This window comes from Bubalus bubalis, chromosome 4 (genome assembly GCF_019923935.1).
Source record: "Bubalus bubalis isolate 160015118507 breed Murrah chromosome 4, NDDB_SH_1, whole genome shotgun sequence".
Taxonomy (NCBI): Eukaryota; Metazoa; Chordata; class Mammalia; order Artiodactyla; family Bovidae; genus Bubalus; species Bubalus bubalis.
This window is the reverse complement of record NC_059160.1, coordinates 51241333-51265703: the sequence shown is the minus strand read 5'-3', so window position 1 is coordinate 51265703 and position 24371 is coordinate 51241333. Positions and strand designations below refer to the sequence as shown.

General features: G+C 41.7%; 1 protein-coding gene across 2 annotated transcripts in view; it reads left to right on the top strand.

Annotated features, from left to right (window-relative positions):
- Nucleotides 1-23674, top strand: part of C4H12orf75 (chromosome 4 C12orf75 homolog) — a 46542-nt gene extending 22868 nt beyond the window's left edge. Inside the window, exons 3-7 of one of the 2 annotated variants that reach the window (XR_003108778.3) lie at nt 15479-15514; nt 16463-16542; nt 17520-17557; nt 19105-19240; nt 22804-23674. Coding sequence is in view for 1 of the 2 variants with exons in the window: in XM_025283589.3 (XP_025139374.1) it covers nt 15479-15514; nt 16463-16542; nt 17520-17524 (121 nt within the window). In the remaining variant the exon portion in view is untranslated. The remainder of the gene's footprint in view (nt 1-15478; nt 15515-16462; nt 16543-17519; nt 17558-19104; nt 19241-22803) is intronic. The other variant, XM_025283589.3, reaches the window with a different exon arrangement.
- The last annotated feature ends 697 nt before the right edge of the window (nt 23675-24371 follow it).

Here is a 24371-nt window from a genome sequence, read left to right as displayed (position 1 = left end):
GAAAGTGAAAAGTGAAAATGAAGTCGCTCAGTCATGTCCAACTCTTCAAGACCCCATGGACTGCAGCCTACCAAGCTCCTCCATCCATGGGATTTTCCAGAGTACTGGAGTGGGTTGCCGTTGCCTTCTCTGGGGAGGTAGCTTACTACTCAAAAATTTTACCCATTTTCTGGGGTAGGAGAGTATTTAGCATTGAAAAAACCTGCATTTTGGAAGCAGAGAGACCTGAGTTTAAACTTCTCTCCACCCTTAACTGTGCATGCGTGCTCAGGTGTGTCTGACTCTTGGCGACCCCATTGACTGGCTCCTCTATCCATGGAATTTTCCAGGCAAGAATACTGGAGTGGGTTGTCATTTCCTTCTCCCAGGGATTGAAACCGTGTATCCTGCATTGGCAGGTGGATTCCTTACCACTAGTGCCATCATAACACTGGGATGATATTAACTGTTCAGGGTAGCCATCTTCATCATTAGCATCATCATTCTCAACTTTAATAGCTTATCTTTATTGAGAACTGCATACCATAGAGTGGATTCCGGTACTTGAAGTATATCATCTCACTCACTACCCCCGACAGGGTGATGAAGACAGTAGTTCTTTTTCATTTTACAAATGGGGAGATGGGACACAGAGAAGTTAAGCAACCTCTTAAGGGTTATGATGGTTATTGATACAGTATATTTAGTATCCTAGCATAATACTTGGTATTATGTGTTGTCCCCTCCCTCATAAATTGTAGCTAGAATTACTAGGTGGTTTAAGGGTTGTTGAAAAGATTTGGCCAGTGCTTCTGTCAAGAAAGCCGAGTACCAAAGAATTGATGCTTTTGAACTGTGGTGTTGGAGAAGACTCTTGAGAGTCCCTTGGACTGCAAGGAGATCCAACCAGTCCATTCTGAAGGAGATCAGCCCTGGGCGTTTTTTGGAAGGACTGATGCTAAAGCTGAAACTCCAGTACTTTGGCCACCTCATGTGAAGAGTTGACTCATTGGAAAAGACTCTGATGCTGGGAGGGATTGGGGGCAGGAGGAGAAGGGGACGACAGAGGAAGAGATGGCTGGATGGCATCACCGACTCGATGGACGTGAGTTTGGGTGAACTCCGGGAGTTGATGATGGACAGGGAGGCCTGGCATGCTGCGATTCATGGGGTTGCAAAGGGTTGGACACGACTGAGCGACTGAACTGAACTGAACTGAACTGTCATGAATCACTGATGGGAGAAGACCCAGTGCATCAAGGGCCTCGCCGTAGTTAGAAATCTCACATTCCCATTGTTTGTCCATCAACATGTGATTAGATTTTCCTCTGTGGAACGCTGTGGAATAGGAACAGGCAGAGAAGCAATTGGGCGTGTTCATTCAGGGATAGAGAGGGATTGGTGACCAGCAAGTATTGCTGAAATGTTTGACTACAAGGCACTTGCTGGAGGCGGGTGGGGAGGGGAAGCACTAAGTGGCTGATAAAAGGGTAGAGCCGAGAGGTTGTGTGGACTGGAGGCTTCTTTGGGGTTGGGCGCTGGGGATGGGAGATCAAAGGAAGATTGTTTTCCCCCCTAGGGAGTGGAATTGTCTACTCTAAAATATGAGAGGTGAAATAGTTGCCGGAACTAAGCTCTGTGGAGCACCCATGGGAGTAAGTTATTAGAAGAGCAGTAAAAATTGCTGGGATAGAGGAAGTTAGCAAAATGTGAAGCAAGAGGTCGACTGAATGGTTTTCATGGGATTTAAAATTGTCCAAGATAATGATGGTGAGAAAGAAAACCTTTGAGTCAGGGCCAAAATCTTCAGTGCATCTGGGGTCTGTTATGGCAAGGTTCTGATGCCAAAGAGGAGAATTTTGGAGTGAAAATAAAATTGACCTCAGCTGAAAGAGTGCTTTGGAGAGGTTGGAAGTATTCTGGCTCCATCTCCTGTTTGGAGACACTGGGACAAGGGAAAACTAGCTGCTTATTCCCTAGGTTTTGAGAAAAGTGATACATCAGGGGAAAGCAAGGTTCCTTAAGGAGGAGAGAACATTCCTGCCTGCCTTGTAGCAAAGGATACTTCTACAGCCAGTATCGAAATAATCCAACACTATGAGCGACTTCACTTTCACTTTTCACTTTCAAGTATTGGAGAAGGAAATGGCAACCCACTCCAGTGTTCTTGCTTGGAGAATCCCAGGGATGGGGGAGCCTGGTGGGCTGCCGTCTATGGGGTCGCACAGAGTCAGACACGACTGAAGCGACTTAGCAGCAGCATGTGCTTCTTAGAAGGAGAGCAGGAGAGGGGTAGGGAAATTGCAATTTAATTCTTGACCCATTAAACCCTATACAAAGAGCAAATGTTACTCAAGTTCTCCGGTAATATTATACATTCTGGAAGAAAGAAAGGGACCAACATTGGCTAAGGGGTCTGACCGAGGAAAGAGACTGAAAGCTAACTACTGTCCTAAGGCGTTTTGAGATTGTGAAGATGTGAATGATATTACATATAGGCCCAAAGAGTCAGTGATAAAACATTAATTCTGTCCAAAATCATTTGTAATTGAATGCTTGGTGGAATTGATTTGAATTTCCCTGAAAAGCAGGAGTCATCGTAAAAACCTCTTACAGAGAAAATTGAATGATTGCACTTTATTTGGAGGACTGTAGAGTGGGTAGAAGGAAACACTGTCCATTAATAAGCTTGTTCCAAAGTCGATCATGAATGGTTGCTAAAACTAGATCATTGGAGCTACACAAATGATCCCCCAGAGGTTCATATTGAAATTGTACTGTTTACAAATCACAGCAAGCTTGGCCTCTTTTGTTACACTGCAAATAAGGAAAAAGAAAAGACTGCAGGCTGTTTTCTACTTCTTAGATCATCATTAATAAGAATAACGCTATATTTAGAACACTTTTCTTGATGAATAAATGAAAAATAAATAATTTCTTTGCCACGGAACTATGTTGTTCTGGAAGGCTCGGGAAATAAGAACTTTATGAATTTTAAGGCAACTGTAGCCACCATGCTTGAGGAGATATTAATTGGAGTGGCTGGCGGCTGCCTGATATTTATCATCTGTGTTTGTTCTGGCGAATGCACCTAATGTATCCATGCTGTGGGTTCATTATTTTACCTCTGAAACCCTTCTGTTGGTCCCTGAGGACAGCTATTTTATGCAACCCAGAAACTAAGCAAATATAGTGACGAAAATATTTTTATTACCAAGTGCTACTGAGAAAGGAAAAAAAGTAGTGGTTTGTATTTGCTGTAGTAATTCAGAATAAGGTCTCTACATGATCGTTGATAAATGGACATCATAGTGGAATAAGAAGGGGCTTCTCTGGTGGCTCAGATAGTAAAGAGTCTGGCTGCAATGTGGGTGACTTGGGTTCAGTCCCCTGGAGAAGGAAATGGCAACCCACTCCAGTATTCCTGCCTGGAAAATCCCATAGATGGAGGAGTCTGGCAGGCTACAGTTCATGGGGTCAAAAAGCGTCATACACGACTGAGCAGCTTCACATAGTGATATAAACTGATGAAAGGGTTTAGGTATTTGGTGTGGCTATTTAGTTTTATATAGGTATATGCACAAAATGGGCTTCCCTGGTGGCTCAGTGGTAAAGAATCTGCCTGTCAATGCAAAAGATGCAGGTTCGAACATCCCTGGGTGGGGATATGGGGAAGATGCCCCTGCGGGAGGGAATGGCAACCCACTCCAGTATTCTTGCCTGAGAAATCCCATGGACAGAGGAGCCTGGTGGGCTACAGTCCATGGAGTCGCAAATAGTCAGACATGACTTAGTGACTAAACAACAATGCACAAAATACATTAATGAAGAAAGAACAGGCAGAGGAAAACCAGCCAGCCCCAAAGAGCAACCACAGACATGGAGCTGGTTGGAAGGCAGCTCACCTTCTGGAACCTTGACTTAAAAGCAGTCCGAGCTTATTTATAATTAGAGAGAAAGTCAGTGTCTCTGGTTCATTTCGAGAAGGTGTGCAAAGCTAATAGGAAGCAGACAGGTGTGCAGTGACTAGCAAATCTGGATCAGTATAGACAGTCAATCTGAGAAGGGTTAGGAAAGAACCATGCTGGTTTCACCGGAAGTGGGCTAGAAGTATTTGGTGGAAATTAGATATAAGAAAGTAGTTTTGAAACTAACGGTTGCTTTTTCTTTTTTTTTCTTTTTCTCACATGGCCTCAAATTGGGGCAACTTTGGTGAGACAGAAATCACTAAACACTATACCACTCTGCAAGGATGTGTCATTTTTAAACTATCAACTGCTAATTTAGCTTTTCAGCAGTCCCCAAAGTGGGGGAGATGATAGACTAGTAGTCTACCTTCAATCATGCTTGACTATCCAAACATTTTTATTGATGTAGTAGCTGAGAATCTGAGTCAGAGCTTGGGAGCGGGTGACCTTACTGCAGGAGCTTATGGTAAAACTCAGTGGGTGGCTTTAACCTTTTCTTTCTCCTGGAACACCTGTCCTTTGATAAAAGAAACTAAGTCTTTGCTAACAAAAAGATACCCAATGGTAATTAAATGTCCAGTGTATTTTTATAAACCTAGTCCAAAATTATTAATATGTGTTCCATGGTTCTTAGGAAGTGTGTTTTTTTGTGTGTGTGGTTAAAAGCTTTTTTTCCCCTTACTATGGGATGTGACCTTTTGTTTAAGTAATATGATGCTGTTACATTTTTTTCTCAAATATGATGTCACTTTCCACAAATTTTCAAATGCTGGGTGTGTGTGTTAGTTAGTCGCTCAGTCATTTCCAGCTCTTTGCCACTCCATGGACTGTAGCCCGTCAAGGCTGTGTCCATGGGATTCGCCAGGCAAGATTACTGGAGTGAGTAGCCATTCCCTTCTCCAGGGGATCTTCCCAACCCAGGGATCGAACCCAGGTATCCTGCATTACTGGCAGATTCTTTACCATCTGAGCTACTAGGGCAGCCCACTTCAAGTACTGTATATGCTCAGAAATAAGGCACTGTCTTGAAACTAGAGAAAGCAATATACCAATAGGCTTTTAGTCATGCTTCTGGAAAAAGCAAGTTTATCACATAAGTTTACTCTGTAGAGTATTAGCTCATGGGGATTCGAAAATGGAGGAAACTACTTGCTACAATTAATCCAAGTCCTTTAGTACTATTTTGTTCTTTTACTCTTTGGACCCAGGAAGTATGTCTTCTTCTACTATGCATCCTGGGCACGACCATAAAATGGACAGTGCAACCCCAGCTCTTAGTTCCAGCTCCTTCCTTGGGGCCTGGCCCCCTTTCTCACACGCCTTTCCTGTCATTGACACTGAGGCACACCTGACCAATAATAGAGAATTTGAATTTGTAACTTTTGCCCCCAGGTAAAATCAAACTATATTTAAATCATGGCCTTTCCAGACCCTTAAAATTATTCAAATATGTGGTTGCCTACACCACTGAATAAAAATGCCAGCCACCTGCTTCTCCATACTCCCGCCTCTTCTTCTTCACTTAGTTGTGGAGGTCAGAAATCGGGGGGCGAGGGGTGTGACTTTCTCAACCTGCTGCATTTGTCATGATATTAAGGCATTAGAACTGTGTTAGTGGGCAGGGCTTTCTGTTAGCTGTTTTAGGTTCAGTTCTGCATTTCCGGGAGAAGTCTGTGGGCACCTGGTTAGATTAGAGACAGCTGTTGTAGCCTCTTCTATTTCCCATTTCCTCTCTCTCGAGCAGTAGACTGGCGTACATTAGAATTGAGGTGGAGCTAACGAAGAATTGACTTGCTCTCCGGTTGGGGGCCGGTGTGAGGCACTCCGCCCATGGCAAAGGTCATGAGGAAGGAGGCTCGACATACGCAAAGGCGGGATCGAGCCTCAGGAGTCCCCCTGGAAATCCTCGAGCATCTACCCCCATAACCAGAGCCTGCCTACTTTACTACTTTGGGCTCTCACCTAAACCTCTGACTTTACGGGGGGCTGTCCCCCACCACCTCTTTCGGAGAAGGAGTTAACCTAGAGCTCCAGTTAATAAAAACTCCTGGGTGTGACAAGAGTGTTTTAACCTACAAACTCCTCTGAAGGTTCTCTAGCCTGCCTGACAGGCTTGTCCGGCCACATGTGATTGCTCACAGCCTCCCAACCGTGAGAGGCACGAGATGCTTTAAACCTTCTAAAAACAGGTTCTTTAGAGAAGTTAGAAAACCATTAGTATAAGTATAGTGGGCTGATTAGAAATTGTATTGGTGAAGGGTTTTTCATTTGTTGAGCCAATGTTGCTAAGTCTCCATATCCCCTGCCCTTACACACATTAATAAATATATAGAAGAAATAAGTATTAACCTTTGATATTAATCATGTTCGACCTTAGGCTAAGTAAATTCTTTCCTTAACTAAAACCCACTACACCCTCTCCCTATAGGAATGTAACTTTATTTGGGTGGCATCTGTTTAAGAATAATCACCCCTGGAGAAATAAGTGTCCTGGTTGACTGACCGCTGTCACAAGGAGAGGGTCGTAAATTGTCAGCAGGCCCCCTGGCCAGAAGATGATGTGACACCCCTAAGACCTCTGTATACATTTGTATGAAGCACCTGACTTTGATAAAAGTCAGGACTGCTGACCCCACGTGACTTTTGCATAACATCTCAGTGTGTAAAAGTAGACCATGGAAAATAAAGAATTGGGATCGGTTCCTCGAAAGACTGGTCTCCCCCTGTCTCTCTCTCACTCTGGCTGAGTCTCCATCTGGAGCGCAGAACCCACCATGCTTACTAATTATGCCTGGGCTTCTAAGATCCGACCGGGGAGGCCTCAGTGTCTCCTCTCCTTCGGGAGAACGGAAGGACGCCTGTGGCCTACGTAAGTGGTGCAAACTTCTTGTCTTGAAGTTTTATTGGTCTCCCGTGTAAACCAAGCTACTCAGCCTCTTTTCTCCACTGAATTTTCCTACTGAGCTATCCTTATTCTATTACTCTTTATATCCTTAATTAACGTTTAATTAAGCAGTTGTTTCCTGACCCTCGCCTATGCCGTGTCTCCTTCGAATACCCTGGATCAGCCGGGGCTGGACCCCGGCACTCTCCCAATCTTTGCCAGCCAGAAACTGTTTTCCTAGCAGAGCCTTTGGAATGGAGTAGACCAGCTGGGTAGGAGGCATGGAGTTGGGTCCCCTTGCCTGGGTGGTTGCCTTGTTAGGGGGTGGTTGTCTTACTCGGACCTGCTGCAACCAACCCTTACTGTTTTTGTACCCAAAAGTAGATCAGATCTCAGGGTGCTCCCACGGACGAGCACAAAGTCTGGCCTGGGAGGAAAGAGCTTATACTGCTAAATAATTGCAGGATTTTGTAAGTTTCTTTTACCACAATCCTTGGGAGCATGTGTAGAAATGGCTTAAGGATGTGAGGCCAAGGAGGAAGGAGTGTATAAGGAGATTGAATTTATTATTTAATAGATTCTAGACTTAATAATTCAGTTGCATGGCTGGGACTCTTAACAGTTTAGTCAACTTGGTTGATGAACTTTAACTGAAGGAGTTTATACTCTCACCAGGGGAGAACTTTCCTGGTGTGATAGGGAGGAGGGAATCCAAAGGTTTGAGGAGATAGGAATGCTGGTGTGGATTTTTCAAGTGTGAGCTGCTCCCCACCACAGAGGAGAGCCCCTTCCCCAGGCACTGAGCAAATTGAGAAACACATAGTGAAGGGAGTATCCAGGGGGATCATTCTCTGTAACGTGGCTGTGACAGTGGGAGATGCTGCCTTTGAGATGGGTTCTTTGTTTCCTTGAGGGGACAGGGTCCCAGAGAAGCAGAGGTCAGGAACTCAACCACCCAATCAAGAGGGAGGGGATATATGTATACTTATAGCTGATTCACATTGGTGTACGGCAGAAACTAGCACAACATTGTACAGCAACTATGTGTGCATGCATACTCAGTTGCTCGGTCGTGTCTGACTTTTTGTAGCCCACCAGGCTTCTCTGTCCATGGGATTTCCCAGGCAAGCATACTGGATTGGGTTGCCATTTCCTCTTCCAGGGGATCTTTCCAACCCAGGGATCAAACCCACGTCTCGTCTCTTGTGACTCCTGCATTGGCAGGTGGATTCTTTACCCATGAGACACCTGGGAAGCCCCAAAGCTACTGTACTCCAATGAAAAAAAAATCAAGAACTTAATCACCCAAGACAAGATGGGCATACTCACCATCATGGGCAGCAGGATGAAGAGGCACATTGTTTCATCTTGGAAGGAATTTTGAGAATAGCTAGTTGATTACGCTCTCCCTAGGGATAAATGAGAAACATGGCCTCAAGGTTCCTTTTCTCCCTTTATGTATTTTGTAAGAGGGAGACTTCTGGTGTGTGAGCCAGAAACTTGAACTGAGATCATCACAATGGAAAGGCATGGCTTCTTAACCCAGTTTCCAGACTCAAGTCAGATTCAGAGTGATTAAGGCCACATTCTCTTGAGGGAATTTTAAACATGGCTGCATACATTCATGGTAGAGATTCTTTCATGTCTTCTTAGAGTTGTGTTCATTCATTAGAGCACCTGTGCCCAGAACAGAAGGAAGTACCTGGACCTTCTAGAGATTTCTAGGGCTCTGGTTGATATTAATGCCTGAGGATGCAATATGCCACTCTGGGCCATCAGCCCATGTGTGGGCTTATAGTGGTCAGGGAAACAATGGAATTTTGACTAACCTGAAAACTGTGGTGAGTCCAATAGTCTGCAGATCCCAGGCTCTGGTCATTTCCTTTGTTTGTGAGTTCATAATCAGGGTAGATGTATTTGGAAACTGAAAGAATTCCCACATTGGCTGTCATGGTAGGAAAGGTCAAGTAGAAGCCCATCGAATTTCCCTTCTGTACCAGAATAATATACAAACAGGAACACTGAATTCCTGGAGTTGCAGGAATTAGTGCCCCCACCAAAGATGTGGAAAAATGAGAACATGAAGACACTTCTCATATCTCCTTTTAACTTGTCTGTTTGGCCTGTGCAGAAGGCAGATTTATTTTAGAGAGTGACTTTGGATTCTTGTTAAGTTTAATGAAATGATCATTCCAACTTCAGCTGCTGTTCAACATACGGTATCTTTACTGAAAACAATCAACATAGACCCTAGCTTCTGTTATGCAACGTTTGTCGAATGCTTTATCTCTGAACCAGTTTGCAAGGACTACAGAAGCAGTTTGCTTTTACCTGGTAGGGTCAACAGTATACCATTGTAGTCTTGCCGCTCATTCTGTATTCTGCAATATCTTGATGTTATTGACACCTTATAGCACATCATACTGGTCTAGTACATTGATGATGTTATAGAGATTAGACCTGATAAACAGGAAATAACACATCCTTTAAATACTTTAATGAGACATGTTCAGTCCAGGGGGTGCAACATTAACCTCACTCTTGCTACCGAGTAATATATCAGTGTCCACTTAGGGTAAAGGAAACCACATTAGCTATGTTAGCAGAGAGAATTTACCATTAGGAATTGGTTAAGCAGGTCATGGAAGATTGAGGATGTTAGAAAGGAAGACTAAGATAATAAGGAACATTATATCAGGAAGTGGCTACCACTCCTAGGGAAGGAGTGACAAAGGAAAAAAGGTTGGGGTTGCCAGAATCTAAGAGCTGGAGGAGGAGGGGGTTCTCTGGGGCTGGGATGCTAACTTCTGGGGAGAGGGCACTGCCAGGCTGGTGTCACATCTGAATTTTGTAATCCAGCAGGAACCACAGCTGGAGGCCACATAGTATCCATGGCCTGCCCACTTGAGCTGTGATGACCAGAAAAAGAGTGTCAACAAGGCTGGTCCCATGAACCAGCTCCTGGGCTACTGCAGGCAGGAGCAGCACGCAGAGCTGGAAAGGGCAGTCCTTTCCCCTCTTCCTGCACTTTATGTCTCTTGAGCATCCCCTTTGGTGGAACCTAACGGGGAGCCAGGTGGCAAAGGAGGATGTTGCTTGAGTCCTTGTCCCCACATGGCAGTGTGTGGGGAGGGAGGGTCCAACACAGCTTCCCTGCAAGAGCAGATTTTGTCTGGATAGGCCACATAGTTGTTTCCAGCTGTTGACCCCTTGGTATTAATAATTTGTGCAGGTTTTCCTTCCTCCTTATTGACGTCAGCCTCCATCGTGGTGAAACTGGGGCTGGGGCAGGAGAAAAGGGAGGGAAATGGGTGAAAGTTACCTTTCCATTTTTGTTTCTAGGCAGTTTGATTTATGGTACGTGGTCCCTTACCTCCTATACCCCTGTGTTTTGGTTCTCTTGGTAGAAGCCTTATTCTCAAGGTTTCTTCTCCATTTGTGGTAAATTCAGGGGAATTCTTGTCCCTGAATGCCTTCAATCACATTTCCCATCTTCAGTGTCTCTGCTTGTAGGCACCTGGGCGTTGACTCCTGAACTGTTTCAGAACTGTTATTTAGAAGTGGATTACTGCCCTAGGAGGTTTCTTTTTCTTTTTTTAATTATTTTTTAATTGAAGCATAATTTTGCTTTATAGAATTTTGTTGTTTTCTGTCAGACATCAACAAGAATCAGCTGATTCACAGTACACCCATGTCCCCTCCCTCCCGAAGCTCCCTCCTGTCTCCCTCCCCATCCCACCCTTCTAGATTGTTACAGAGCTCCTGTTTGAGTTCCCTGCGTCATATATAGCAAATTCCCATTGGCTATCTATTTCACATATGGTATTGTAAATTTTCATGTTACTCCTTCTGTACATCTCAGCTTCTCCCTCCTTCCCTCCCGCCACATCCATAGGTCTGTTTTCCATGTCTGTTTCTCCACTGCTGCCCTCCAGATAAATCATCAGTGCCATCTTTCTAGATTCTGTATATATGCATTAGTATACAATATTTATATTTCTCTTTCTGACTTATTTCACTCTGTATAATAGGCTCTAGGTTTGTCCACCTCATTAGAACTGACTCAAATGCATTCCTTTTTATGACTGAGTAATATTCCATTGAATATATGCACCACAGCTTCTTTATCCATTCATCTTACTGGCCATCTAGGTTGCTTCCATGTTCTGGCTATTGTAAATAGTGCTGCAATGAACACTGGGGTACATGTTTCTTTTTCAATTTTGGTTTCTTCAGGGTATATGCCTAGTAGTGGGATTGCTGGGTCATATGGTGGATTGATTCCTAGTTTTTTAAGGAATCTCCAAACAGTCTTCCATAGTGGCTGTATCAATTTACATTCCCACCAGCAATGCAAGAGGGTTCCCTTTTCTCCACACCCTCTCCAGCATTTATTGTGTGTAGACTTTTTGATGATGGCCATTCTGACTGGTGTGAGGTGATATCTCATCGTAGTTTTGATGTACATTTCTCTAATAATGAGCAATGTTGAGCATCTTTTCATGTGTTTGTTAGCCATCTGTATATCTTCTTTGGAGAAATGTCTGTTTAGGTCTTTTCCCCAATTTTTGATTGGGTTGTTTGCTTCTGTGGTATTGAGTTGTATGAGCTGCCTTGTATATTTTGGAAATTAATTATTTGTCAGTTGTTTCCTTTGCTATTATTTTCTCCCATTCTGAGGGTTGTCTTTTCACCTTGTTTGTAGTTTCCTTTGCTGTGCAAAATCTTTTAAGTTTAATTAGGTCCCACTTGTTTATTTTTGTTTTTATTTCCATTACTCCCAAAGAGATTTCTGCTGGTTGATGTATGTTCACTTGCTCCTTGTCTAAGGGAGCAGGATTATGGGCTGAATGTGTGGAGATATTTGGACCAGTGAACTCCTGAGCAGTGTTGTCAGGACAGGCAGAACGGTTTGGCCTCTTCCGGCTCATCTACTGTGAATCGGCTTCCTTTTTACTTTGTCGTTCCCAGCATGGATTAATTCAATCTTCAGTTTCTCTTTTCTAAACAAAACTCCAGGGTGAAGTCATCTCATTCTTTGTCTTTAGTGCTGGCAGAAAATAGAGCTATGATGGCCATGACCAAGGGCTTTCTAGGCTCTGTCAGTGGCTGCTTTCTCTCCAAGCCAGGGTTTACATGGCTTTCTGTCCTGCTCTCCCTCCTCACTTCCTTCCCTGCTTTTGGGAACAGATCTTGTGATGCATCAGCAATCACAGCTGCACAATAGTCACTGCCCTTGCACTAAAGCTATAGTGACCAGGAAAGAAAAATGATCGAGTCCTCCATGAAGATCAGTGGCTCCTCCAAGGGCTCCGTGGTAGGGTGGTGCCCTGGCCCGACCACAGGCTATTTTCATCACTTTAGAAACTGAACAGAAATCTGCATTGCATGTGCCTACAACGAGGCTGCACGGGCTGTAGGTTAGCAAAACATAAGGTTTATTTGCCTTTGATTCACATTCTACACATTCCCTGTGGGAATCATCCCATGCTTCAGAGGCTTTGTATGTCTTCGGCACTTGTATGTCTAGGAAAATTGTCAGTAAGTGAGTTACTAAGGCCAGTTGGTAACAGGATCTTTCAAAATACACTCAGTGAGGGGAAACAAGTACAATGATTCTTTAAGATGGTGCACAGGTGGGGCAACCCAGGTATTTGGACAGCCAAGGCATTATCCCAAACTTGTCAATCTTCCCAGGTGTTAGAATTCTGAAGACTAAAGTTTCTTGCTAAGTTGCTTAGCAGTCAGATAAATTTATCACCCCAGTTGTTTTGAACTGCTCTGAGATAATGTCTACTTTTCATCAACAAGAAAGGCCCTTTCAAAAGAAGCTGGCCTTCACACCAAAGGTGTATTTTTTTAGATGCTTAACGTCTCTAGATCTTCCTCTTACCAGGAATGTTTATTGCTGCTTGATGAACCATTTCTTTTTCTGAAGGCTACAGCCAGTGCAGGCGGGGCAGGACCACGTCACCATAGCTGAGAGGCTGCTGTCCTCTCGAACAGGACAGGGCAGCACTTGGCTCTCAGGCAGCCAGAGTGGCTTGGCCCTCTCTGTCCACAAGGAGATTTGGTTTAGACCAGCCACTATTTTTTGATTTAACTTTGATTTGGACCTGGTTGTTCAGATGAATACAGTCTAATGTAACTGCTGATCTGGAGAGGTTTTCTACCAAGAAAACTTCAATACATGACTCATAAAATGAGTTATGTAGCCATTTAACAAGTTGTAAAAGATTGCTTGCCCCTAACAGCATAGAGGCTTAGGTCTAATGCTAATGAAACATTGACTAAGATCCTTCTGCCACCTTGGTTCCCTCTTATAAATGGGATGATAAAATCAGAGAGATCCAGCTTGGGAGATAGAGGTGTTTCTCTGATACAAATTAGCATGGGCTCACAGTTTATGAAGCAGGAACTGGAATCACACACACACAAATCACACACACACATACAGATTTTTATTGGAGTATTAACCTAGTTAATCTTAAGGGAAATCAACCCTGAATACTTGTTGGAAGGATTGATGCTGAAGCTGAAATTCCAGTATTTTGGTCATCTGATGCAAACAGCTGACTCTTTGGAAAAGTCTCTGATGCTGGGAAAAATTGAGGACAGAGGAGAGGAGGGTGTCAGAGGATGAGATGACTAGATGGCATCACTGAAGCAATGGACATGAACTTGGGCAAACTTTGGGAGATGGTGAGGGACAGGGAGGCCTGGCATGCTGCAGTCCATGGGGTTGCAAAGAGTCAGACACGACTGGGTGACTGAACAACAACAACAATAAAACAACATAGTTGCTTTACAGTGTTGTATTAGTTTCTATTGTACAGCAACCTTTGTTTTGAATTCTGGCTCTATTACTTGGCCATGTGACCTTGGGTATAGTACTCCACCTTTCAGAGTCTCAGTTTTTCATTTTTAAATGTGACTAATCCTCATTTTGGGCTTCCTGGGTGGCTCAGTAGTAGAGAATCTGCCTGCTAATGCAGGAGAGGCGGGTTCGATCCCAGGGTCGGGAAGATTCCCTGGAGAAGGAAATGGCAATCCACTCTAGGATCCTTGCCTGGGAGATCCTATGGGCAGAGGAGCCTGGTGGGCTACTGTCCATGGGGTCGCAAAGAGTTGAAAACAACTGATTGACTAAACAACAACAGCAACAACAACAAATCCCATTTTTCAGGATTGTGATGAGGATTAAAGGAAATAGAATCGCAGGAGCAAAGTACCTGGTGCAGTTACACAAGCAGGTTGTGAGACAGGGATGAGGCTCAAAGCTTTTGCAGAGTGGTGTGGAGGCAGTGCCCACTCTAGGGGAAGCCACCGTGTTGGTTTGTCGCAGGAAGTGTTTTTCACTTTAACATCTTCCTGTTTGAGAGGCAGAGCGGTGAATTGGAATGTGGAATGTGGTTTTGGTGTCAGGTGGGTGGGGTTTCAATGTTGGTCTTACTTGTTGGACTTGCGTATTTGTTCATTACCTGGCTCTCTGAAGCTATTTCCTCAGAACTGTTGGGAGAAATCGCACTGGTGCATGTGGAACGTCTGGCATATGGAATCTGACACACGGGAAGGACTCATTGATGATGCTGCTTTTACCCATGTAGTCTTTAGTCTCCAGTCTTTGTATCAGAGAATAATCATTTGTGGAATGAAGGGAGCATGTAGATAAAGGCAGGCATTATAACTTACTTGAAGGTTTAAAAAATGGCTATCTGGTAAGTCTTTATAAATGGTATTTTTAAAGATTTAATAATATATCTGAAGCTTAATTTATTACCCCCAAAATATGGCAGCTACATTATCATTTCATGCAAATTAGATGCATAAGATATTGATTAATTTTATACAGAGAATGCAAGTTGGGTTTTAGGGCATTCAATAATTTATGAGGTAATAGATTAAAAATAATTCACTATTTTCTTACATTTGGGGAAGTTAAATATATTTTAAAACATTGAATATATCCTTGAGCTGAAGCACACAAAAGGGGAAAGACTTAAAATGCACACATATGTCACTGGATAGGAAAAGAATATCTGTAGCAAAAAATGAGGCATTCTGTAGGTCCGTAACTGCCAGTTACAGCTTCAAAAACAATTTCACGGTAACGCTGGCCATTCAGACCCGGAGTAAACGGCTCTGATAATCTTGAACAAGTTTGTCACCATCATTCTCCTAGTGTCTGCACTGACGGGCTATGAATCCATTCTAATTAAAAGCTGTAAATAGCACCTAAAAGTGTTATACCACTGCAGTAAGCATAGCACTGGGTCTACTACAGTATGACTTTGACACCTTTGAATTAAAAAATGATCCAACTGAATCAAGAGGTAGATGAGGCTGATCATTAGCTGGTGAGTTTAGATTATGGGCTCAATTTGGACAAATTAGATCACAGGGTGGTTTTTGCCCTCTATGGATGTATTTTCTGTGTGTGTGGCCAGTGTTCAGCAGATAAATTCCAAATCTCCACTTCCTTTCTTTGTAGAGGTAGAGAGAGCATACTGTGTTACTGAAATACTCGATGGAAGAACTTGAAAGAAACAAAACTGGTCTTTAACTTGTCAGTCCCCTTTTGCTCAGAACTAAAAATGAAGTCTCTGTGTAACCAAAGGGCTCATGTCAAATGTTTTTGATCTTTTAGAACAGAAGAATCGATAACAGAAGATGACAAGAGGAGGTATGTTTAGTGTTGAAGCTTCCTTTAATTTGAGTAATTTTGGCCACACCTCATGGATTTAATTTAACACAAATTAATTTAACTCACAAATTTAATTGACCCCTGGGTAGCACATTGCCAATAATACCGATTCCTCCAGGGAAACTTTTGGCACAGACAGTACAGGTGGGAGCAGGTAGTGTGATAAAGATCTTGCCCAGAGTTCTTCATTATCTTTGCTTCTTCCAAACAAGCGTGGTTTGTCCTGTGCACACAGTCTGTGCTAGCTTCCACTTGTGGACTTTGGATGAGCTGTTCTCTCAAATAGGATGACATCTCTTCATTTCCTCTGCCTTCTCTGTCCTTCCATCCTCTGATTAACTGCACTTCACTCTCATTACTCCTTACCTCTCTCTTTCTCCTCACTTTATATCTGCTGCTGCTGCTAAGTCGCTTCAGTCGTGTCCGACTCTGTGCGACCCCATAGACAGCAGCCCACCAGGCCCTGCCATCCCTGGGATTCTCCAGGCAAGAACACTGGAGTGGGTTGCCATTTCCTCCTCCAACACTTTATATCTACCTACACATAAAGTGTTTTTGTGTGTTCATAGCACCTACTACCACATTAGGTGAATTCTTGATAAATGTTGACTGATTAACTGTAACATGTCATGCCCCTGTTATTTATTACTCCACTGAATTCTAAAAAAAATCCCAACTCCTTCTTTCTCATTGCAAGTAAAATATCTAAAAACGACAGTTTTCTTTTTTTATATGTAGCTTTTATTTAAACATAGAAAAACAATGATCTTCCAAGGACAATAGTATTCTGAATTCTACTTTTGAAAAGTCATAAATTAGTTTAATAATTCTATAATTGCTTGAAAGTTCCCATGATATCACCACTTTCTGCAAATGTAACCACGTAGTTTGGTCTGATTTTTCTATCTCTGCTTCTTTCTCATCAAGAAACTATGGAGGAGTGTATGTTGGTCTACCATCTGAAGCTGTCAATATGGTGTCCAATCAGACAAAGACTGTGCAGAAAAGTAAGCAAAACTCTGTGATATTTACTGTTTCTACATGTTTAATTTTTTGTTTTGTGAAAAAAAAATGTGAAATTGATATTTCCACTTGCCTGGCTCACCCTAAATATTACTGAGTTTCAGTGAACCATGTATAAGAACCGTATCTGGGACTTCCTTGGCAGTTCAGGGTTGAGACTTCAACCTTCCACTGCAGAGGGCATGGGTTCAGTCCTTAGTTATGGAACTAAGATCCCACATGCCACCAGGCATGGCCTAAAAAAACAAGCAACAATAGTAACGACAAAAACCCATACATGCTCATTGTAATCATTTGTTGAAACTGCCACCCACACGATGAGAATAATTCCAGAGCAACAGTTAGCTTCTGTTTGTGGTTGATCCATGAATATTTTAAATTTCATCTTAATTTCAGTGATGATCAGTGTGAAAGCAAAAGTTATGGAATTTTTGTAGAACATAAAGGTGAATTCTTGTAATACCTTATAAATGTAACTGGTAAGTAGCCTGATGATTAGAAGAAAATTAACTGCCTTTTGTATAACGAAATGAAGTGGAGGCTCCTTTTTCTGAGTTTTAGTAGTTAGTAATTGTGGGGCTAATGAAGTCCTTTTGATAATAGGTATGATTGCAACTTTGTAGATAGCTTCTTGCTAAAGTAAAGTTTTAATGTGGCTTGTAAAGAATGCTGATTTACTAATCACTATACAGTTGTCTAATATATGGTTTTTTAAAGAATTATTGATATGTACACATATAATTATATAGATGTAACATGTAATTTAATTTGTACACAAATATAATAAAAATATTATATTATTTTTAACATACCATGGTTATTTGTTCCTCATTGCTTTTTCTCTACTTGATGATTTAGACTAGCAAATATGTATATATCCCAGCTATTTGTAGTTCTATAGGTAACTGGAATAAGTTCTTTATAACTGAATATTTAACTGTTCTTAATTTTCTTTTTTAAGATTAGAAGAAAAAAATATCATGACTCAATAATCAAGAGGTACTGTATATTTTTCTAAATAATTCTGTATATTTAACCTTGATGAATGAACTGTAATATTAATAATGCTTTGTATAAGATTAGGAGGGATCTCATCTTTCAGTTAAATCTATGGAATCAAATATGTTTTATTGTAAAGAAGTCTTTAATGATTAGATTGATTTTCTCTGCAGTTACCTTTTTTCACTTAATTTTTTTCAACTGCAACTTAATTCATCAAATAAGAACAAGCTACATGTTTGCCTAGACTTACTGAGGTTTCTCTCTTCATTGCCAAAATCTTTGAGGGGCTATGACCTTGAAAATGATAGACAAGGAAAGACTAGAGAGGCTGGGAATTAGATTCGGATCAATATTAAATGTTTTGCAATAGCCAGGAGTACTTGATATACAGAGAGAAGATTTATCAGTATCAAAACTCCAATAGAGATAGATAGTCATCAGTGTGCAAAGATGCAGTTTTGCAGGAAGGAATAGTAAAATTATAGACCAGGTTTAAAAGGTGAAGCACTGTTCACCTGGTGAAGAATGTGGAGTTAGAATTATATTGATACGATGAACAAGAACAAGGATACAAGAAAAATAGCTTTCATTAACGACCCTCTGGGTACCAGATACTCTAAAAGATACTGAGCAACCATAGAGCCAAAGAATTTCAGTTCACCTGGTCCACAATGCATGCAGTGCTTAGATCTTGCCTGTCTTTCAGTCTTGCTGAATATCCAATGATCAGGAATGCTCTGTCTCCTGAGATAGCCCGTTCTCTTTTGGGAGTCAGACAACCTTGGATTTGAATTCAGGCTCTTTCCGTTACTAGCCTGGCAAGTTACTTCCCCTGATATTTATCTTGAAGGGGTCTTGTTAGGATTAAATATAAAGTCAATGGTACCTTCTGCTGTAATTGTCACTGTTTTCATCACCATCATCATCGTCATTGTACCGTCATCCTTTTTTGTAACTAGAATCCAGCCCTTGGTAGACCAGAAGCAAGACTGATTTGATGTTGAACCAACTTCTTGCTCAGAGCCAGTATGGGTACTGGTGTCTGGGATGATATGGGATGCAGAATAAGCTCACAAATGGAGACAAATAAGCTTTCCTATTGGAGGAAAGGGACATGGAAGCTTTAACTGGTTTCTTTGGGATAAGAAATACAACAATATTAGGCAGCTTCTTCAAAGACTTTCTCATCAAGGCTACAACATTATGGAGCATTATTCCCTAGTGCTCATATCCATATTAGGGTGTTGAGAACTTGCTGGAGATTTTCTATTTCTAGTATTTTTAAGAGTTCTAAATCTCATGTAGATTTCTAAGTTCCCTGCTGCTTTTTTCTGATGTGACTGTATTTTTTTTTTTATTATTTGCATCAAATAGAAAAGATAATCTAGTTGAAAATAAGCATAGTGTTTACCCTCCTGAAAACAAGATATATTTCAGAAAGCATCTGAATAGAGTGGGAAGCAGTGCTGTGTAGACAGAGATCAGGAGACTTGGCAGGTCTGTATTAACACAGGATCTTAGATGAATCCCTCACTTTCTCCCAGCTTCACCCAATTTCAATTTTCACATGTGAGAGTTAGACAAGATGATTGTGGAAGCTTTGTATGTGGATCTGAAATTTCCTGATAACAGTGGAGCCACACTGCTGGTGAATCAGCCAACATCAGCCAATGTTAGACGGTGAGCTCGAATATTTCCCTACTGCCCATGGCTATCGGTATGAAAACAGACCCTATTTTATTGCCATCCCTCTCTCCTTTCAACTTTCCCCATTCTTTAACTCTACTGGTGACCAATCAATTTGCCTCTTTTGAATTATCTGAGAAAATTTCTACATTGAAAGGCTGTCCGTTTACTCAATAGTTAAGCAGCCTCAGTAGTACTTATCATGAGGTGTCGGAGCTTAAATTATCGGGCAGAAATGCTGATGAGAAGAGACGTTTATGGAAGAGATTGGAGATGCTTTTGTTTTTTGACCTAAACCAGAAGATCAAATTGCCAACATCCATTGGATCACAGAAAAAGTAAGAGATTGCCAGAAAAACATCTACTTCTGCTTCTTTGACTACGCTTTAGCCTTTGACTGTGTGGATCACAACAAACTGTAGAAAATTCTTAAAGGTGATTAACAGACCACCTTACCTTCCTCCTGAGAAACCTGTATGCAGATCAAGAAGCAACAGTTAGAACCGGACATGGAACAAAGAACTGGTTCCAAATTGGGAAAGGAGTACATCAGGCTGTACACTATCACCATGCTTATTTAACGTCTATGCAGAGTTAAGTTCAGTCGTTCAGTCATGTCCGACTCTTTGCGACTCCATGGACTGCAGCATGCCAGGCCTCCCTGTCCATCACCAACTCCCAGAGCCTACTCAAACTCATGTCCATCGAGTCGGTGATGCCATCCAACCATCTCATCCTCTGTCGTCCCCTTCTCCTCCTGCCTTCAGTCTTTCCCAGCATCAGGGTCTTTTCCAGTGAGTTAGTTCTTTGCAACAGGTGGCCAAAGTATTGGAGTTTCAGCTTCAGCATCAGTCTTTCCAATGAATATTCAGGACTGATTTCCTTTAGGATGGACTGGTTGGGTCTCCTTGCAGTCCAAAGGACTCTCAAGAGTCTTCTCCAACACCACAGTTCAAAAGCATCAATTCTTCGGTGCTCAGCTTTCTTTATAGTCCAGCTCTCACATCCATACATGACTACTGGAAAAGCCATAGCCTTGACTAGATGGACCTTTGTTGGCAAAGTAATGTCTCTGCTTTTTAATATGCTATCTAGGTTGGTCAAAACTTTTCTTCCAAGGAGTAAACGTCTTTTAATTTCATGGCTGCAGTCAGCATCTGCAGTGATTTTGGAGCCCCCAAAAATAAAGTCTGCCACTGTTTCCACTGTTTCCCCATCTATTTGCCATGAGTGATGGGACCAGATGCCATGATCTTAGTTTTCCGAATGTTGAGCTTTAAGCCAACTTTTTCACTCTCTTCTTTCACTGTCATCAAGAGGCTCTTTAGTTCTTCACTTTCTGCCATAAGGTTGGTGTCATCTGCATATCTGAGGTTATTGATATTTCTCCTGGTAATCTTGATTCCAGCCTGTGCTTCATCCAGCCCAGCATTTCTTATGATGTACTTTGCATATAAGTTAAATAAGCAGGATGACAATATACAGCCTTGACATATTCCTTTCCCTATTTGGAACCAGTCTGTTGTTCCATGTCCAGTTCTAACTGTTGCTTCCTGATCTGCATACAGATTTCTCAAGAGGCAGGTCAGGTGGTCTGGTATTCCCATCTCTTTAAGAATTTTCCACAGTTTATTGTGATCAATACAGTCTAAGGCTTTGGCATAGTCAATAAAGCAGAGATAGATGTTTTTCTAGAACTCTCTTGCTTTTTCGGTGATCCAGCAGTTGTTGGCAATTTGATCTCTGGTTCCTTTGCCTTTTCTGAAACCAGCTTGAACATCTGGAAGTTCACAGTTCATGTACTGTTGAAGCCTGGCTTGGAGAAATTTGAGCATTACTATGCAGAGTACATCATATCAAATGCTGGGCTGGATGAAGCACATGCTGGAATCAAGATTGCTGAGAGAAATATCAATAACCTCAGATATGCAGATGATACCATCCTTAGGGCAGAAAGTGAAGAGGAACTAAAGAGCCTCTTGATGAAGGTGAAAGAGGAGAGAGAAAAAGCTGGCTTAAAACAGCATTCAAAAAATGGCATCCAGTCCCATTACTTCATGGCAAATAGATGGGGAAACAATGGAAACAGTGACAGACTTTATTTTTGGGGGCTCCAAAATCACTGCAGATGGTGACTGAAGCCACGAAATTAAAAGGTGCTTGCTTCTTGGAAGAAAAGCTATGACTAACCTAGACAGCATATTAAAAAGCAGACATTACTTTGTCATCAAAGGTCCATGTAGTCAAAGCTATGGTTTTTCCAGTAGTCATGTATGGGTATGAGAGTTGGACTATAAAAAAAGTTGAGCACCAAATAATTGGTGCTTTTGAACTATCATTTTGGAGAAGACTCTTGAGAGTCTTTTGGACTGCAAGGATGTCATACCAGTCCATCCGAAATGAAATCAGTCCTAAATAATCACTAGAAGGACTGATGTTGAAACTGAAGCTCCAGTACTTTGGCCACTTGACGTGAAGAGCTGACTCATTGGAAAAGACTGATGCTGGGAAAGATTGAAGGCAGGAGGAGAAGGGAACGACAGAGGATGAGATGGTTGGATGGCATCACCGACTCAAGGTACATGAGTTTGAGCAAGCTCCGGGAGATGGTGAAGGACAGGGAAGCCTGACGTCCTGCAGTCCATGGGATTGCTGAAGTCAGACATGACTGAGCGACTGAACAACATATGTGTAAAATCTTAGTGACCCAAGTTCATGGTCAAATTGGTTACTTTGTGAAGCTAGTGGCTCAAATCGTAAAGAATTTGCCTGCAATGCAGAAGACCCAGGTTCAATCCCTTGGTTGGGAATATCCCCTGAAGAAGGAACTGGCAACCCACTCCAGTATTCTTGCCTAGAGAATTTCAAGGGCAGAGGAGCCTGGTGGGCTACAGTCCATGGGTCGCAAAGAGATTTGGACACGACTGAGCGACGGACACTTTCATAATCTCTGAAAATTGGCTATATCTCCAGATGTGTAGTTTCTTCTACAGATGACCCAAGGGTGGCAGTTTTGCCCGTTTAGATGTATGGAGTGCTGCCAGCGCAGTACTGCTTCTCAAATGCCAGGGGATGGGCTTGCTACATCAGATCCCCAGGGAGACAATGTGGATAGCTCGCCCCCTCCCAGGAGTGTCTGACTGAGCAGGAAAGGAGTGGGGTTGTGGCTGAACAATCTGTATCTTTGTGCTGTTGATGGGTAACTAGGTTTGGGCATCATCCCATTGGTGTATTGGGCCGGCCAAAAAGTTCAATTCATAAGATGTTGTGAAGAAACTCAGAGGAACTTTTTGACCAACCAATAGTTTAGTTATAAGTTGAGAAGTCTCTTTGTCCATCCAGCTTTCTCTCTATATAAGTGTCATCAGCGCTTCCCCCTATGCTGGCCACGTTTTCATTCTCAGATCGATGTTAAACGGTTGTTGAATGTGTGTTTTACTGAAAAGAAAAATCAGTGAATAATTTGCAGGCTTAATGCTGATGTATTTTTATCTAAGTATTGCCTTTCATGCTTCCTAATAACTCTTTCCCCCTTTTTTTGTTTGTTACCCTCATAGCCTGTTCATCAAGATCTGGATGAAATTTTCCTTCATGGGATTTTGTAACGTGCACAGACATTTCCAAGGAAATTCTAAACAGTCGCCGCCCCTCCCCCCAAATTCTTAGTTGATAGTTGAAACCACGGGTACATACTGAAGGTTGTGGTACCAGAAGGGAATTGGTTAAACAACATGCGTGGATATGGAACTTTCTGTGATCCACCTGCAGAAGTCAAACTTATGAAGGGTTCTTGCCCAGCCGGTTGCTGTGTCCCTGCTGGGTTCTCACCTGAACATCCCCACAGCTCATGAAGATCATGTCTTTTCACTGATGCTTTTTTGATAGTTTTTATAAATTAAAATCCTTCATCTATTTATAACTTAAAATAATAAGGCACTATCAACGAGTTACCCAAAGTAATATATTTGTCTGTTATTTTTCACTATTTCTACTTCATGTTGATTTTTAGCTGTAAAATTGATTAAATTGATAACTTCCTGCTATCTCTTTCCCTTTTTTACTATTGGTTTTCAGCTTTATTTAAATGTCAAAGGAGTTTCTTTATTGGGAACAACACATTACATGGCAATACTTCAACTGCTGAGGTTTGCATGCCGTATGTACATTTCGATTAACTTCCTCTTTTCTTTAGTTAAAGGCTTATGTAACTACAAGTACTTCATAGCCATCAAGTCTCCCATTCTACTTGTGTGTGATCAAAGCATCTTATCATGTTAATTCTGTACTGTTTTCAAGGACTTGTCACTGATGGTTAGTGGGATATTTGGAAAGTTCTTAATTTGATAACGACCTTGTGTATCCACTTAATACTTCAATGTAAATCACTCAATTGTATTTCAACAATTAAAACATTTTTATCCCTCTTTACCTGGATTTCTTCATTATTTTTTGGAAGAACACTTTCAAATAAGTCACATGTTGTGATATGTAGATATAATATATCAGTATAAAAATAATAATGTATAAATGGATTGCTATGAAAAGAACAAAATCTTTCATAAGAAAATCATTACCTTATGTATTCCATACAACTATCATAGGGACTTCAAATGGATTTGAAAAACAAACAAACTGAAGGTTAGAATCACTGTGAAACGATTATGGTACATGTACTCCTGTCCCCTATCCACACATCCATAATGGCATTTGGGTGAAATATCATGTTTATCCCATAGAGATAACAGATAGATTAACTTTTGAAAACTTTTAATTTTGAAATAAATTTAGATTTAAAGAGGACTTTAAGGATGGTACAGAGAGTTCTTAAATGCCATTCTCTAGCTTTCCTTAATGTTAACATCTTACATAAACATAGTATATTTGTCAAAACTGAGAAATTAAACATTGGTATAATGCTATAAACTAAACTACAGGCTCTCATTGGATTCCATTAGCTGTTCTGTTAGCATCCTTTTTCTGTTCAGGGTCCAACCTGAAATTCCACTGCATTCTTTTTTTTTTTTTAATTATTTGTTTGGTCACACCAGGTCTAGGTTGTGGCCTGTGGGATCTAGTTCCCTGACCAGGAATGGGACCCAGGCCGCCTGCATTGGGAGCATGGAGT